Genomic DNA, 17,838 nt, shown 5'->3' on the forward strand with positions numbered 1-17,838 from the left:
AAACATTTGGGATAATGTAAGTACACAAGTCAGCAAAATATATAACACTGTTCTAGTGGTTTTTGGATATTTTAATAAAAAAATCTTACACATTGTGCCTTTAAGCATGTTCACGGATTCACAGAAATAAACAAAGAGTGCACAATGTTGAGGAATACAGTAACACATTACTATTTTACATGACTTATTTTAAACTGTAATTGTCACATTGTTGTCATGTTAAAAGTAATGTTAACCCTATAAGCCTTCTCTCATCCTATTGATAGTTTAGACTTTTTAGCAAATAAAAGGCCTTTTAGTATAATTATAAACAGTTTTGGGGGTAACGCATTACAAGTAATGCGAGTTACATAATCAGATTACTTTTTTCAAGTAACTAGTAAAGTAACGCATTACTTTTTAATTTACAAGAGAATATCGGAGTTACTTTTTCAAATAAGTAACGCAAGTTACTTTTTCCCAATTTATGTACTGACAGCTCTCCTGTCCCCATGTTGAGAGAAATCAGAAGATGTTACTGTAGTTCTAAAATAAATATGAATATGCATTAATTCATCTCACTCACAATTAAAAAAAAACACTGCAGATTCAGTATTCCTCAAAATGAATAAAAATAATGCAACTCAGAATATGACGCAAACCTGCAATAATTCAATGTTAAACAACACAAATATCCTTTATGTATTTAATCACATTCTATTAACCAATGACTTTGCTTCTGACCTTCGATGATCCAGTGGAGTAACGCAATATTGTAATGCATTACTTTTAAAAGTAACTTTCCCCAACACTGCTTATAAAATTGTCCACCTTCATGATACACTTGTGTTTTTGCTGAGTTTTATAAAGTAAATATAAGAATACATGTTATACTGTTATTTATATTTCAAGATTGGACTGAAGCAGCTTAGGTTTACTTGAGAATCCATATCACTGTATTGCTTTGCATTCTATGTTTTGCGCCCCACAATAAAAACTACAGAGCTTTGATCATAAAACTGAGCATTTAAATGTCGTCTTACCCAGTATTATTGGGAGATGTAGACTGACAATTGATATTTAGATGTATTTCGTGTAAGTAGTCTGTTATACTATTATAAAGATCTTGTTGATTTACATTACAAGCTATCAGAATTTCATCTTTCTTTATGGCCATATAAATAACAGAATCTGCACTATATATGGCATATTTTTGCTCAGTTTGGGCCTGTATGAGCACCATATTCTAAAGATATCACACTATAATATGAGCCATAAAACCCTGCTCTATCAAATATGATATAAAACATAAAACACATATGCAAAAAAAAAATTCATTTTCTTTTATATTTTGTCTAAAGGTACAATAAACTGTTCCTTTAAAAAAAAAATATATATATATATATATATATATATATATATATATAATTTTCTGACTGTTATTTTATATGTCAGACTTTTTTTAAACTAATTTATTGGTTCAGTTGTTTTGGCTACACCAAGGAAGTCTATAAAAGCTTCCTGTCTTTTATTTAAATGGCAGTTGCTTGGCTGGCAAAATAACAGTGTGTGCATTTCATTCACAGAAAACTGGCCTGCAGTTTGGGAATGCGACATCTTATCTGAATCTTGAAAAACTTGGAGAGGGAACATATGCCACAGTGTACAAAGGAATTAGCAGGTTAGTAGACACTCATAGACACACATTCAAAACAGTGTAATACACAAAACTCAGATGTTGCCAATAGGGGGCAATTTATTCACTGAGGCAAGATGAATGTTTTATGGCAGTATTCAGTTAGCAAGCACATTATTCAGATACACCACCCTGTGGCTTTGCTCTTCTGTATAATAGACAGCAAATGATTCTTTTCATTGCCTCCCTGTAGGCATTGCTTGGGTTCTTCTATGGCATCTTGTTTTACATGGATTCATTTTTTAAGGTCATCCTGTAACATATGGATACCCACCCGAGGCTTACACTGAGAGGCAGTTTGATGTTGTTGTCGTAAAACAACCAATATTTTGTAATAAGAAACAGCTCCCATACATCTCTTTGCAGCTGTTTTAGGATAGAAAGCTTTACATTTAGTAATATTTTTGCTTATTAATGTGGTTAAAGGAACAATGTTACCTCACTTAAAGATGATTTTGGAATAGAGTTAAACGCCACAGTGGGTGGAATTTGTATCCTTAAATGGCATCATGAACTTATTCACTACTAAACAACACCAGTAGATGATTTAAATGACAGACAAGATGATAGGCTTTTAAAGACCCCATAAAATTGCAGATTTCTTTTTTGTGTTACAGTATTTCCTACAGAAACATGAAGTTCGGGTGGGACACATCCAAGAGCTCACCCCTTAGATTTAAATAGCCAATAGGCTTTAATTTACAGCCATGAACTATGATTTGCTAAGTGCTATTGCTAGACATAGGAGGGTATTATAATATCAAGGGCACATTATCTTCGCATTTAATTAGACAAAAAGAAAAAATAGAAGAGAAACTTTAAATTTTAAGTTTGAATTTTCTACAAATTAAAGGCATTTGTTTAATTTGTCAACTTTTAAGAATAATCTATAAAAAACCTTATAGCTAATAGAAAAAACTTCCATTTTGATTTCATAAGGTCTTTCAAAGGGAGAGCTTGTGATGGTGGTTATTCTCCAGAAAGTAGAGGTCAGGTAAACTATTCGCAGATGCATGTTTGTGGATTATGCTGAGGTTCTTCTGTGTTTCTGACAGGATAAATGGTCATCTTGTGGCTTTAAAGGTGATTCACATGAAAACTGAGGAAGGAATTCCATTCACAGCTATTAGAGAAGGTACTGCAACAGCGCAACACACACAGCCAAGAAACAAAAGTGCTTATACACACGCAAAGTGAAGTGGGGTACGACATGCTAGTGTGTGTGTGTAAGTTGTACACAATCTAGAATAACAATAAAGAATATATTCAGGAAGTGTCCATTATAGATGTCTGTGATTGAAATATGAATAGTGGAGTTGTGCATTGATCAATTGTTTTTACTTATGTTCATATTTTTATATATTTTTATATGTTCTGACATACTACCATTCCGAAGTTTGGAGGTTAGAAATTTTTTTTATTTTAAAGAAATTAATACTTTTATTCAGCAAGGACACTGTCACTAATTCGGTCCATGGACTTCCGTTTATTCACCACCAGAGGTCACCCTTTCCATTACATTGACTCTCGCACTACACAAACTGTTGCATAGCACCCCGGACTACATATCCCATCATTCTTTGCACGATTTGCACACTGCACTGATTGCACTCATTGCACACAGCTGTTTCTAATCACCTCACTCACTATATAACACCCACTCTAACCACCTTTCGCTGCTGAGTATTGTTTAGCCTGTTCCCTGTTCCGAGTTTCCTTGTTTAGTTTGTTCCCTTTTCCTTGTTTAGCCCGAACCCCATTCCGAGTCTCTGTGTTTTCCTTGTTTTGCCTTGCCTTGCCTGTTTTCGCGGTTTCTGATCTTTGCCTGTTTTCCTGGATTTTTTTCCCTCTCGTCTCGCCCCTGTGATTCTGTCTGCTGATCAGTGACCTACGCTAGCCCTGGGCCTATTCTTGTGTTTTGCCCGCCAAATACCTGTTTGCCATTGTTTTACCCTGCCTGTTTACCACGTCTGATACCACGAATAAAGCCTGCAGATGGATCCACACGTCTCACATCTCGTCAGCCCCGTTACAGACACATTAAATTGACCAAAAATGACAGTAAAGACATTTATAATTTTACTAAAGATTTCTATTTCAAATAAATGTTATTTTGAACCTTGAAAACATGTATCACTGTTTTCAGTATTCATAATAATAGGAAATTAATCTTGAGCACAAAATCAACATTCTGAAGGATCATGTGACACTGACAACTGAAGTAATCGCCGCTGAAAAATAAATTACATTTTAAACTGTATTAAAATAGAAAACAGTTCGGTGAAATTGTAAAAGTAATTCACAATATTACAGTTTTTAATGTATGCAAGGCTCGATGTGTGACTGTACTGCACTACATAATGCTGTATGTCCATTTTATTTGTGATTATTCCCAGCCTCCTTGTTAAAGGGCCTTAAACATGCCAACATAGTCTTGCTTCACGACATCATCCACACGCGAGAGTCTCTCACCTTTGTCTTTGAGTATGTGGTGAGTCTAAGACGCTGGCAGTCGCCTTCCAAGATTATTTTATTAATTTTGTCTACCTGTCAGTCATATTTGACATCTTTTTCCCTCTCAGCAAACAGATTTGGCTCAATACATGATTCAGCATCCTGGCGGACTTCACTCGTACAACATCAGGGTACACAAACGCATGAATGCATAAAAAATACACAAGGTCAGAAAGAATGAGCCGGCTTTCTCACGCTCAGTATGTTTCTTCAGCTCTTCATGTTTCAGTTGCTGCGAGGATTGTCTTATATTCACAGCAGAAGAATTCTGCATCGAGACCTCAAACCTCAAAATTTGCTCATCAGTTATTTGGGGGAACTCAAATTAGCCGATTTTGGTAGGTTTCACTAATGCAAACACTAACATGCTTATAATATGCTCTGTCATACATTCTTACCCAGGTCTTATTCCTTCAGGTCTGGCCCGATCTAAGTCCATACCGTGCCAGACATACTCTGCAGAGGTCGTGACTTTATGGTACCGGCCACCAGATGTTCTCATGGGCTCCACTGATTACTCCACAGCCCTGGACATCTGGTGAGTCCCTGTACACACACACACACACACACACACTCATTCTCCTAGAAAAGTTCATAATAGTAAAAGAGCAACTGGCGCAATTCCCCCCAGTGTCCCCCCACTCTTTGAAAATGTCCCCTTTCAGCTTAATGCTTTATTTTTGACTCGTCACGAAAGTGTATCATATGCATGTGTTTTTAAGTCTTGCCAGTTTAAGCATTCGAACAATTTTAAACCGTTCATGTACAAGAAGATGTGAAAGAGAACTCAATTCGGTGCTCAATTCCGCACTGTTTTCTGTGCGCGCACATGCAGAGAGCCACGTCTCAGACAGCACGCCATTACCGAAGTTCTTGAATGGACAAATACACACAAAATTATGTGAAAATGCCCATTTTTGCATGTATCCTTGTAAGCACAGTCTTAACTGAGTTAGAATGAAAAGTATTAAATGAACGTAAACAGTTGTGAGAAAATCTAATGTGTGTCTGATGCATGCATTTGTTCTTAAAGTGACAGCAGCTTAATATACCTGCTGCTGTCTGTGGCATTAATGTTAATTAAAGAACAAAAGAAAAAATGTAAATCACTCTGCTCACATCTGCTCTTGACTGAATAACTGCTTTAGCTTTAATAAGGATTCTGTATTTAATTTATACAATGTTTTATTTCGTACTTGAATACTGTTAGACTTACCTGAAAAACTTAAAGCACTGTTTATTTAATTGAAATCTTTGTTTTATTGTATTTTTTTGTGCTATTGCTAGTAATTTGTTCATTTGTTCTTAGTTTATTACTGACTGTTTGCTTGTCTTTATCCAACATTATTTATTAAGAAACAAGGTTACATAGGTCAAACACAATGAAACCAATAATAAACAATAACAGTTTTTTTGTGTGGCAAAGCCATTTTGAACCAAATTTTGAAAATCTGAACCAGTTGAAAAAAATCCTTAGCGTTCAGCCCTGTATTTGTACATAAAGTTTGCGTATTGTAATGAATTGACACATGATAAACATTTACATATTTGTCTACAGAACTTTTGGATTGATGTTTTTCCCACTTAAGATATGCAAACGAAATTCTTTACATAATTTCCTGACAAAATTATGTTCTTTGTGTTGTTCAGTTTTGATAATCTGTTGCATATTAAAATGGTATGTTGTAACTGAAATGAAAATCAACTATTACCCAACACTCAGTTTTGGTCCCCCCTGACCAAAATACAAAATTCTGACATACAGTATATGCGTATATGTTGATGTTTAGGGGAGCCGGCTGCATTTTTATTGAGATGCTACAGGGGTCACCAGCATTTCCTGGGTGTGGCAAAGCCAAAGCCAATTTGAACCAAATTTTGAAAATCTGAACCAGTTGAAAAAAATCCTTAGCGTTCAGCCCTGTATTTGTACATAAAGTTTGCGTTTTGTAATGAATTGACACATGATAAACATTTACATATTTGTCTACAGAACTTTTGGATTGATGTTTTTCCCACTTAAGATATGCAAACGAAATTCTTTACATAATTTCCTGACAAAATTATGTTCTTTGTGTTGTTCAGTTTTGATAATCTGTTGCATATTAAAATGGTATGTTGTAACTGAAATGAAAATCAACTATTACCCAACACTCAGTTTTGGTCCCCCCTGACCAAAATACAAAATTCTGACATACAGTATATGCGTATATGTTGATGTTTAGGGGAGCCGGCTGCATTTTTATTGAGATGCTACAGGGGTCACCAGCATTTCCTGGAGTAGCTGATGTTTTTGAGCAGCTGTTGAAGATTTGGGCAGTGAGTCTGTTTGTGAGAATGTACTAGAATTGTGTGAAATTTCTCTTCTATCCATTTATTTATCCTCCTCTCCTCCCGTTATTCATCTCTCCTCTTCTTTCCGAGGTCCTCGGGGTCCCGACCGAGAAGAGCTGGCCAGGTGTCAGTGATCTGCCAAACTATAAACCAGGTGTGTGCAAAATCCTTCTTTCGTCTGTCTCTGTACTGTAATCTCACAGATGTGTCCACTACGAGAGGTGATTTCCTGCCTCAACACAGATTTGTCTCATACATTAAATGCAAGCGTCTGTGTTAGTTACATAAAAATGTATTTAATGTGTTAGCATCTAAATGAACTGGTTTTATTTAAAGTCAAAGTAATGTTTTAATATAAACTTGACTAAATTATGTTACAGCAATGAAAGTAATTTTAGGGCTTAGATCAAGAAGAAATATGTTCTTAAAGTGTTAGTAAACCCAAAAATGAAATTCTGTCATCATTTACTCACTCTCATGTGGTTCCAAACCTGTATGACTTCCTTCCTTCTGTGGAACACAAAATATGTTTTGAGTTATGTTGTTATTCATTGATAATCTTCCCCTAAATCATAGCTCTCAAATCTCATTCACACATGCACATATTTAGACTTGCCAAATTCAGATGCGTCATGCAATTCATCAAAGCAATTCATTCTAGCATGCCTCATCTCATATGGTCTCTAAAGATTTTAAATATAGCCGGAAATCATACGGGCAGTTTTAATGGTTCCTTTTAGGGCAGTGGTTCTCAAACATTTGGACTCCAAGACATCTCATTGTCAACAACAACATTCAAAGGCTGCATGACTTTTCCAGTTGTTCATGATTTACTTTATTGTTGTGAAGTATAAGGATTTTTAAAAATGTTTTTTACTCACAATTTCTATCTGAAAAAAATAAAATAAAATAGGTTAGATCTTGAAACTATAAAACATTTTAATTATTAAAATGCTAATGGAGTTAATGGATATATTATTCAATTTCTAATTTAAAGGTCTAGAAATCACACTTTTAAAATAAGGCCTCGTGAATTCAGGTTTCCCAAGACTGTGGTTCTTCAAAGAGGAAAAAAAAGCAATTTGGAGGGTAATTTAAAGTAAAGAATATCTAGATTTTTTTTCTTGTTTAACATATTTTAATAATTGTTTTATCTTATTTTAAATAATTTTAAAGTCATCCTGAGGCCCCTTTGAAGTTTGCTAAGACCCCATTTGAGAACCACAGTTTTGGGAATAAAAACAATATCTTGGTACCATATTGATAGATATTTTTTATTTATCGATATTGGATATTGGACACTGGACATTTTTTCATTTAGATTACATTTGCCACTAATGCTCACATAAAGTTAATCTTTAATTTAATAACACTGTTAAATGTAATCAAATCACAAAATGAATAGTAATGACACCTAAATTCACTTGTAGCATTTAATCTATTTGTTTTAGGGGTTTTTTGTGTGTGTTTGTTATTATAATATATTTGGACAGAATGTATAGAATTTTAATATCAGCAATTTATATATTATAATCTGTAACATATTGTACAGTACAATACGATAATATGCTATCCACCTATGCTATGCTTTTTTTTTTTTGTTTGTTTTTAAAATTAAAAAGACTTAACCATTAGTAACTTGAATGTGCAAGACTTCCAGTGTCAGGTGAATCCAGTTATATTAGCTGTACAAAAACTGTTTCCTATGCTGCTTGATGTTGCAAACTGGTAATTGTTATCATATTATATACATTTATTATTGTATAAACAATATAAAGTTTACTGCACTTAGTTATTTGTTGTTTATTTACCTATAGCAGCTAATAAATCGGAAGTCTTGCACATCCACATTAAAATTGCTTGCTTTTGTATTGTAAAAACTAAGGTGTATATGCTCCAAAATATCAAGTTTCTTCCATTTAAATTTCCAATTTTGTTCTCCATGGAAGAACGTCATATGTAAATGATGACAGAATTGTCGTTTTTAGTTCACTTTTCCTCCACACGCTCAATTCTTACAGTTTAATAGATGTATCTGTTATTTTTAAACATTCAGTAAATACACATGGAGCCATACATTTAGAACTAGAACTACACATAGACACCGTCATCTGTGTGCACTGCGTGTGTGCTTGGCGATGTGTAGGTGTAAACTTGTTGCCAAGAGCCTGTCGTTTTAATAACGTGCAGTCATACAAACAGAAAATCGCTAGAGCAAATTCACAGAGTTGTGCTGAAGCTGTGTTTCCAGTATAAATCATTTTGTGTGTATAGGTGTTCTGTTAGCGGTTGTGTTGGCCGTGAGTTGACTTGACACCTTTGAGTCAGACACAAACACACACCTTCACACACTCATGCAGGAAAGGGGGTTGATGTCTTTCCATTGCAGTTCTGGAAATAAACTCATTACACAGGTGCACAAATGAGAAATGTGAGGTGGCTTTGGGATATATGCCTCATTTAGAGTGTGTGGGTACTGATGGAGATGGTGTGTGTGGTAGGTAAACTGCTGGCAGGCCTTGAATCTGGGTTTACCCAAGCCCCAGGCTGCTCTGTGTGTGTGTGTGTGTGTGTGTGTGTGTGTGTGTGTACTGTGTGTTGGAGAGAAGCTACCTGAACCCGCTGTGGTCTCTCAGGTATATCCAGGTGTGCTGAAGCGTAAGTGTGGCCTCAGGTTTCAGCCAAGAATGACCGAGTGGCCTGTGACCACAGACACTAACAGAAGGACACTCATAATAAAGCTTCTTCAAACGATCTTTATAGCAAGAAACATTTTTACATTTATAGGCAGGGGTGCACATAAGTGGTCTGCAGGTCCGCATGCGCGACCAAGAATCTGGGTTTACCCAAGCCCCAGGCTGCTCTGTATGTGTGTGTACTGTGTGTTGGAGAGAAGCTACCTGAACCCGCTGTGGTCTCTCAGGTATATCCAGGTGTGCTGAAGCGTAAGTGTGGCCTCAGGTTTCAGCCAAGAATGACCGAGTGGCCTGTGACCACAGACACTAACAGAAGGACACTCATAATAAAGCTTCTTCAAACGATCTTTATAGCAAGAAACATTTTTACATTTATAGGCAGGGGTGCACATAAGTGGTCTGCAGGTCCGCATGCGCGACCAAAATAAAAAATGCGCTGTGTAAATAAGTTCTGACAGCGCATCTGCTACCAACATGGTTGACAGCTGTTAATGCACAATTAGATCGACAAAATGTAATACTGTATGCGATTTCTATTAAAACTGAAAGCATAAATCTAGGCTACCTTCTGCCGTTTTCAAAGCACAATGCAAAACCGTGACATTTCATTCACTGATGCGCTTCAGTCGGCAGTAGGGATGGGCGTATCAATCCTGAAGTATCGATATATCGATACTAATGCAAGTATCGAAAGTATCGATACTCAAATAAAAAATATCGATACTAAGGTGTTTTATTTACCAGTGATTTTGTTTATTTAACAAAAAAAATTATGCGTACATTATGCATTGAATTGGATGAATAACCTAATTTAGCGATTAACTGTGTAGGATAGAACTATTTTCCTGCTCATCTGAACCAATCAATCACAGAGAGCGTTCACTCACTTCTGACCTTCTGACGGTGCATTTCATGCATGACAGGGCTGCGTTTCCCAAAAGTGTCATAAGAAACCATTGATGCTTTTGGGAACTGCAGCCTAGAGCAATGCTTTTCAGAGGACAGAAAAAAAACATATGTTTGAGTTATTTCACAATAAATAAACTGAAATTGTAGCCTACATAGTTTGTGCAATTACATTTATTTAAACTGAACGTTAAAAGTTCATATTGATCATGTTATATTCTGTAATTTTAGTATAAATCATACACTGTCAGAATAAAAATGTTGCATTTTATGCATGCAACAGCCCGTCACTGGCAGTCGCTTATGAAAACGAACCATGGTTTTACTAAATTTCAACTATAGTATTTGTTGATTTCCATGGTTATCACTACAGTAAACATATTTTAACAAAAATATAACTTAATATGTTGCAATTAAGGTGTATTGAATGTTAAAATGTGTTTCAAATATAAAGTTAGTGGGTATCATTACCCATTTTACTCTTAGTAATTTAATAATTTCAGTTTAGAAGTATCGTATCGGTATCGATATCGACGATACTGGCCTTTAAAAGTATCGGTATCGTATCAAAAACAAAATAAGCGGTATCGCCCATCCCTAGTCGGCAGCGCCAAACTCGGAAGCGCATATACTTGCCGGCAACCCGCTACGATGAAAGCCTGCTGATTTTAAGTTTGAAAATGATGAAATTCAAAATTCAAGTACATATTAGCATTTTATTTTTAAGTTTACTATAAAATAGTTGTATTTGCATTTAATACTCCCTTTTTATTTTAAAATATAACAGTATTATCACACTTTATTATTTAGTTTATTATTTTATTTTAAAAAAACTAAATAAATAAAGTGCAACAAAATTATCAATATGATTCTTTTTTTTTTTATAGTTGTATTTAATGGGTTTCACTATGTGCAGTGTGAGGACCAAAATAAACTGAAATTGTAGCCTACATAGTTTGTGCAATTACATTTATTTAAACTGAACGTTAAAAGTTCATATTGATCATGTTATATTCTGTAATTTTAGTATAAATCATACACTGTCAGAATAAAAATGTTGCATTTTATGCATGCAACAGCCCGTCACTGGCAGTCGCTTATGAAAACGAACCATGGTTTTACTAAATTTCAACTATAGTATTTGTTGATTTCCATGGTTATCACTACAGTAAACATATTTTAACAAAAATATAACTTAATATGTTGCAATTAAGGTGTATTGAATGTTAAAATGTGTTTCAAATATAAAGTTAGTGGGTATCATTACCCATTTTACTCTTAGTAATTTAATAATTTCAGTTTAGAAGTATCGTATCGGTATCGATATCGACGATACTGGCCTTTAAAAGTATCAGTATCGTATCAAAAACAAAATAAGCGGTATCGCCCATCCCTAGTCGGCAGCGCCAAACTCGGAAGCGCATATACTTGCCGGCAACCCGCTACGATGAAAGCCTGCTGATTTTAAGTTTGAAAATGATGAAATTCAAAATTCAAGTACATATTAGCATTTTATTTTTAAGTTTACTATAAAATAGTTGTATTTGCATTTAATACTCCCTTTTTATTTTAAAATATAACAGTATTATCACACTTTATTATTTAGTTTATTATTTTATTTTAAAAAAACTAAATAAATAAAGTGCAACAAAATTATCAATATGATTCTTTTTTTTTTTATAGTTGTATTTAATGGGTTTCACTATGTGCAGTGTGAGGACCAAACCAAATATCCAGGTTCTCTCATGAGAAACAGGGTGGAAAAACTTATGTTGCACCCCTGTTTATAGGGTTCTTAAAAGTGGTTAGAATTTTTCTGTGAATGTTGAAAAAGTTCTTAAATTAGTACTTTACTCAAAAAAAGTGGAAATTCTATCTCACTGTCTCAAACAAAAAGCAGTTATTTTAGTATTATTTATATACAGTTATATATGGGTGGGTAATATGACATTTCACAATATGAGTAGGCCTAACTTTATTTCATGATAACAATATATATCACAATATTGTTGTTTTTATTTTTTGTAATCAAGTTAGGACAAATACAATATAAGACACACTTTATATCATGGCCACAATATATATTGTGATACTGCCCAGCCCTGCTATTATTACTATACTAGAATTTATTAATATTATTAGCTTTTATTTGTTCTATTTTCATTTTAATGTTGTCATTGTATTAGTCAGGGGTTTAAGCAGACTAAATTATTAGTTTTCAATGAAAGATCAATTTATGAGTTATGAGTATGGTACGTGAATGTATAGTTCACAATAACATCTATAACATGTATTCACAAAATAGATATACAATTTTCATCTCATCCCAACTTTAATAATGCTCCTTTTTGAAGCTTGGCAGCCCCAGTCATCACTCACTGTCTTTGTATGCAAAAGAGCAGCGTGAACATTCTGCTAAACATCTCTTTTCATGCTCCACAGAAGATATTTGGAACAAAACAAGGAATAGTAAATAATGAAGGCTTTCATAGATTGTCTCGTGGCTCATTGTCTTAACGTGCTCTGAGTGAAGATACCTGATCAGAGCTGGATGTTCTGGTGGTCTGTTAACTAAAAGAGCTCTCTTTGTGTTCCTGTAGAGTGGTTCCTGCCCTGCAAGCCCCAGCAATTTCGAGATGTCTGGAAAAGGTAAGACCAGTTCACGTGTGCATGCTCGTGCGCGTATGTGTGTGCATTTTGGCTCCGAGTGGGAACAGAAGGGTTTTTGTATAGCGGTCCTCATCTCCCTTCCACCACCCCCACCTCTAATGGATGTCTGACCCATAGCTCTCTGTATGTGTGTGTGTGTGTGTGTGTGTGTACATTGGCTCAGACTCGCTCAGTTACCTTATAAGACGGAGGATCTGGCCCAGCAGATGCTGATGATGAATCCAAAGGACAGGATTTCAGCCCAGGATGCATTGCTACACCCATATTTCAACACACCATTGATGCTTTTGGGAACTGCAGCCTAGAGCAATGCTTTTCAGAGGACAGAAAAAAAACATATGTTTGAGTTATTTCACAATAAATAAACTGAAATTGTAGCCTACATAGTTTGTGCAATTACATTTATTTAAACTGAACGTTAAAAGTTCATATTGATCATGTTATATTCTGTAATTTTAGTATAAATCATACACTGTCAGAATAAAAATGTTGCATTTTATGCATGCAACAGCCCGTCACTGGCAGTCGCTTATGAAAACGAACCATGGTTTTACTAAATTTCAACTATAGTATTTGTTGATTTCCATGGTTATCACTACAGTAAACATATTTTAACAAAAATATAACTTAATATGTTGCAATTAAGGTGTATTGAATGTTAAAATGTGTTTCAAATATAAAGTTAGTGGGTATCATTACTCATTTTACTCTTAGTAATTTAATAATTTCAGTTTAGAAGTATCGTATCGGTATCGATATCGACGATACTGGCCTTTAAAAGTATCGGTATCGTATCAAAAACAAAATAAGCGGTATCGCCCATCCCTAGTCGGCAGCGCCAAACTCGGAAGCGCATATACTTGCCGGCAACCCGCTACGATGAAAGCCTGCTGATTTTAAGTTTGAAAATGATGAAATTCAAAATTCAAGTACATATTAGCATTTTATTTTTAAGTTTACTATAAAATAGTTGTATTTGCATTTAATACTCCCTTTTTATTTTAAAATATAACAGTATTATCACACTTTATTATTTAGTTTATTATTTTATTTTAAAAAAACTAAATAAATAAAGTGCAACAAAATTATCAATATGATTCTTTTTTTTTTTATAGTTGTATTTAATGGGTTTCACTATGTGCAGTGTGAGGACCAAACCAAATATCCAGGTTCTCTCATGAGAAACAGGGTGGAAAAACTTATGTTGCACCCCTGTTTATAGGGTTCTTAAAAGTGGTTAGAATTTTTCTGTGAATGTTGAAAAAGTTCTTAAATTAGTACTTTACTCAAAAAAAGTGGAAATTCTATCTCACTGTCTCAAACAAAAAGCAGTTATTTTAGTATTATTTATATACAGTTATATATGGGTGGGTAATATGACATTTCACAATATGAGTAGGCCTAACTTTATTTCATGATAACAATATATATCACAATATTGTTGTTTTTATTTTTTGTAATCAAGTTAGGACAAATACAATATAAGACACACTTTATATCATGGCCACAATATATATTGTGATACTGCCCAGCCCTGCTATTATTACTATACTAGAATTTATTAATATTATTAGCTTTTATTTGTTCTATTTTCATTTTAATGTTGTCATTGTATTAGTCAGGGGTTTAAGCAGACTAAATTATTAGTTTTCAATGAAAGATCAATTTATGAGTTATGAGTATGGTACGTGAATGTATAGTTCACAATAACATCTATAACATGTATTCACAAAATAGATATACAATTTTCATCTCATCCCAACTTTAATAATGCTCCTTTTTGAAGCTTGGCAGCCCCAGTCATCACTCACTGTCTTTGTATGCAAAAGAGCAGCGTGAACATTCTGCTAAACATCTCTTTTCATGCTCCACAGAAGATATTTGGAACAAAACAAGGAATAGTAAATAATGAAGGCTTTCATAGATTGTCTCGTGGCTCATTGTCTTAACGTGCTCTGAGTGAAGATACCTGATCAGAGCTGGATGTTCTGGTGGTCTGTTAACTAAAAGAGCTCTCTTTGTGTTCCTGTAGAGTGGTTCCTGCCCTGCAAGCCCCAGCAATTTCGAGATGTCTGGAAAAGGTAAGACCAGTTCACGTGTGCATGCTCGTGCGCGTATGTGTGTGCATTTTGGCTCCGAGTGGGAACAGAAGGGTTTTTGTATAGCGGTCCTCATCTCCCTTCCACCACCCCCACCTCTAATGGATGTCTGACCCATAGCTCTCTGTATGTGTGTGTGTGTGTGTGTGTGTGTGTGTGTACATTGGCTCAGACTCGCTCAGTTACCTTATAAGACGGAGGATCTGGCCCAGCCTGTGCTGATGATGAGTCCAAAGGACAGGATTTCAGCCCAGAATGCATTGCTACACCCATATTTCAACACACTTCCACCTCCGTTAATGCATCTAAGGGACAGTAAGTGCTGAAGAATTTCACTATACGAACGGAATGCACGCCATTCCAGCTTCAAAGGTTAATCCGGTCCCGTTACACACAAGATCAAAGTTAAATCCCTCTTAGTTACTGTCAAAACTGGCAACCTTTTCAACACCGACTCAAGATGAAAAAAGATTATGCAATCATGTCTTTTTCCTCCTGTCTCGTTTCTCATTCTCTAACCTTCTCTCTTTTTCCGTCAGCTGTGTCCATCTTTAAGGTGCCGGGCGTGAGGTTAGAGACGGAAGCGAGGGATATCTTCAGCCCCAGCAGACGAATGAAATCGCCTCTCGCTCCGCTGGCCGAGTGCTGGTGAAAATCTCACCTTTGTAAATAGTTGGTGTGCTTGTAAAACCAAAATCACAGCAGTAAACGTGACACTGTTGCAGCATGACGGTCAGTTTGTATGTTGCTTATTCAGAACTTAATCACCTTCATCAAATATATTTCTGAAAGAATATCAGATTCTCTTTCATAAGATTCATGTTTTTACATTTTGGACCAGTATTACCTAAAAATGTTTTACAGTCGATCATGATGATCCAAGTCATCAGGATCCACTGTATATCAAATGCATTCTATATTTTGAGATCCATATCCACCTTATTTTTTAACATAAGAAAGGGTGCGGCAATTTGTAACTTGAATGTGCGAGGCTTCCAGTTTAGTTGTACAAAAATAATACTAGTTTTATAATTAGTTATATGTAATATTAGTTTATGCTGCTTGATATTGCAAACTGGTATTTGTTATCATATTATTTGAATTCATTATCATAAACGCACTAGTTTGTTGCACAGATAGTTTTACTATTTACAGCTTTTTCTTATTCTTCCAGTTACCTGGAGCAGTTAATGATAGCTTACTTTTACGTTTTCCTGCCTCTCTGCAAACTGATGTCCAGAGACTGTTTACTGCACACTTTCATTGTGAATAAGTTTCAATTAAATGCACTTAATTTTATATGTAATTTAGTTTTTGTATATATTGCACAGAAAAGAGAATGAGTGTGCGAGAGATGATTTTGAAATATGATATGAAAATATGTGGAAGAATATACCTATAAATATTTCAAAGCTCTATTGTGTAGTGTGCAGGTGAAAAAAAATGACTTGTGTGCATTTATAAAACACACCTGGAGAGAGTCTCACCCGAAATTACCTGTTTTTGTACAGCACATACTCATATTTCTCCTGTACACTGATGGCCACTGTCGGAACATGTTCAGAACTGTTTTTAGCTGTGTTTGTATCAAGTTCATAATAAATCAGAATCTTTACTTTTTTTTTTACATATTAGCAATGTCTGTATATGATGCTGAGATTCAAACATTTGCTGCTTCTGAGTCTACGTTTTAAAGCAGCGATGTACATCAATATTGGTCACCAACAACAACAGTTTCAAATAATAGGAACAATCACATTGCCAGTCACTCAATACTGATGTCATAAATGTATGTGCCGGAGAACATACACACACACTTCAACATCATGCAATACTGTGAAAGCTGTGTATGTGTTCATACAATTGTATACAATTCCACTGTCTTGACTTCTGAATAAATATTTTTTGACAAAAAAATTAAAAAATTAATTGCTTGCCTGTTCTTTAGTTTCAGTGGAGTGGGGTAGTGAAATAATGCATAAGTAAAAATGAAGTAAAAAAAATTATATATTTATAATTTTATATTATTATTGGTTTATTCTGCTTTATACAGCTTGGTTGGAATTAATGAGAATTCACATTTTTTTTATTTTGTTAGTAGCAGTATGTTTCTCTTCAGGTTTATACATGGATCATTCAATGATGGGCCAACAAGATACACAATCTTTAAAAAATAATAATTTGAAAATATTTGACTCATTTATTTTTTTACAGTTTATTTTATATTTTACAGTGTAAATAGGTCTCATAAATCTACACTTAGTACATGGACATTTCCGTCCCAATCAACCCAGAGTCTCAGCCAAACATTTGACTATGGTCTACTTATTCTGGCCAATTACCAATTACCGCCCATTAGACAACAAGATACCTCCTACCAACCGCTGTTTGCTTTGTTTTTGTTTTTTTTTACTGAATCTGAAATCAATGATGCAACAAATAATTAAAGGGGTCATATGATGCTGCTAAAAAGAACGTTATTTGGTGTATTTGGTGTAATGAAATGTGTTTATGCGGTTTAAGGTTAAAAAAACACATTATTTTCCACATACTGTACATTATTGTTTCTCCTCTATGCCCCGCCTTTTTGAAACACGTCGATTTTTACAAAGCTCATCGGTCTGAAAAGCGAGGTGTGCTCTGATTGGCCAGCTATCCAGTGCATTGTGATTGGCCGAATACCTCAAGCATGTGACGGAAATGTTACGCCCCTTACCATATTGTGATGCCGTGTCCGGCCGGAGCCACGAGACAAAAACATTAAAACCCATTATAAACGAGGCATTTGTTGCATCCAGTGGGGACATAATTACGGATTATAATGACTTATACTGTCTTTTTACGTGTTGCATTGCATCGGGCCGCATAAACATAAAACCATGTCTGCATTTGTGATCGGAGAAATGACAAACAACAAGCCCTACTCTACACTGCCCAAAAAACT

The 17,838-nt window shown here is 34.9% G+C and overlaps 1 protein-coding gene across 1 annotated transcript in view; it reads left to right on the forward strand.

Moving 5' to 3' along the window:
- The window catches only part of LOC107584795 (cyclin-dependent kinase 15), a 24,910-nt gene extending 8,143 nt beyond the window's left edge, over window positions 1-16,767 (forward strand). The window contains exons 4-14 of the mRNA XM_016271554.1: window positions 1,566-1,660; window positions 2,731-2,810; window positions 4,072-4,166; window positions 4,258-4,320; window positions 4,404-4,527; window positions 4,607-4,727; window positions 6,415-6,508; window positions 6,614-6,677; window positions 12,726-12,774; window positions 15,067-15,209; window positions 15,434-16,767. Of these exons, the coding sequence (XP_016127040.1) occupies window positions 1,566-1,660; window positions 2,731-2,810; window positions 4,072-4,166; window positions 4,258-4,320; window positions 4,404-4,527; window positions 4,607-4,727; window positions 6,415-6,508; window positions 6,614-6,677; window positions 12,726-12,774; window positions 15,067-15,209; window positions 15,434-15,546 (1,041 nt within the window). The 3' untranslated portion in view covers window positions 15,547-16,767. The remainder of the gene's footprint in view (window positions 1-1,565; window positions 1,661-2,730; window positions 2,811-4,071; window positions 4,167-4,257; window positions 4,321-4,403; window positions 4,528-4,606; window positions 4,728-6,414; window positions 6,509-6,613; window positions 6,678-12,725; window positions 12,775-15,066; window positions 15,210-15,433) is intronic.
- The last annotated feature ends 1,071 nt before the right edge of the window (window positions 16,768-17,838 follow it).

The sequence above is a fragment of the Sinocyclocheilus grahami genome, unplaced genomic scaffold, assembly GCF_001515645.1.
Source record: "Sinocyclocheilus grahami isolate Dianchi unplaced genomic scaffold, SAMN03320097.WGS_v1.1 scaffold63.1, whole genome shotgun sequence".
In the NCBI taxonomy this organism is placed as follows: domain Eukaryota; kingdom Metazoa; phylum Chordata; class Actinopteri; order Cypriniformes; family Cyprinidae; genus Sinocyclocheilus; species Sinocyclocheilus grahami.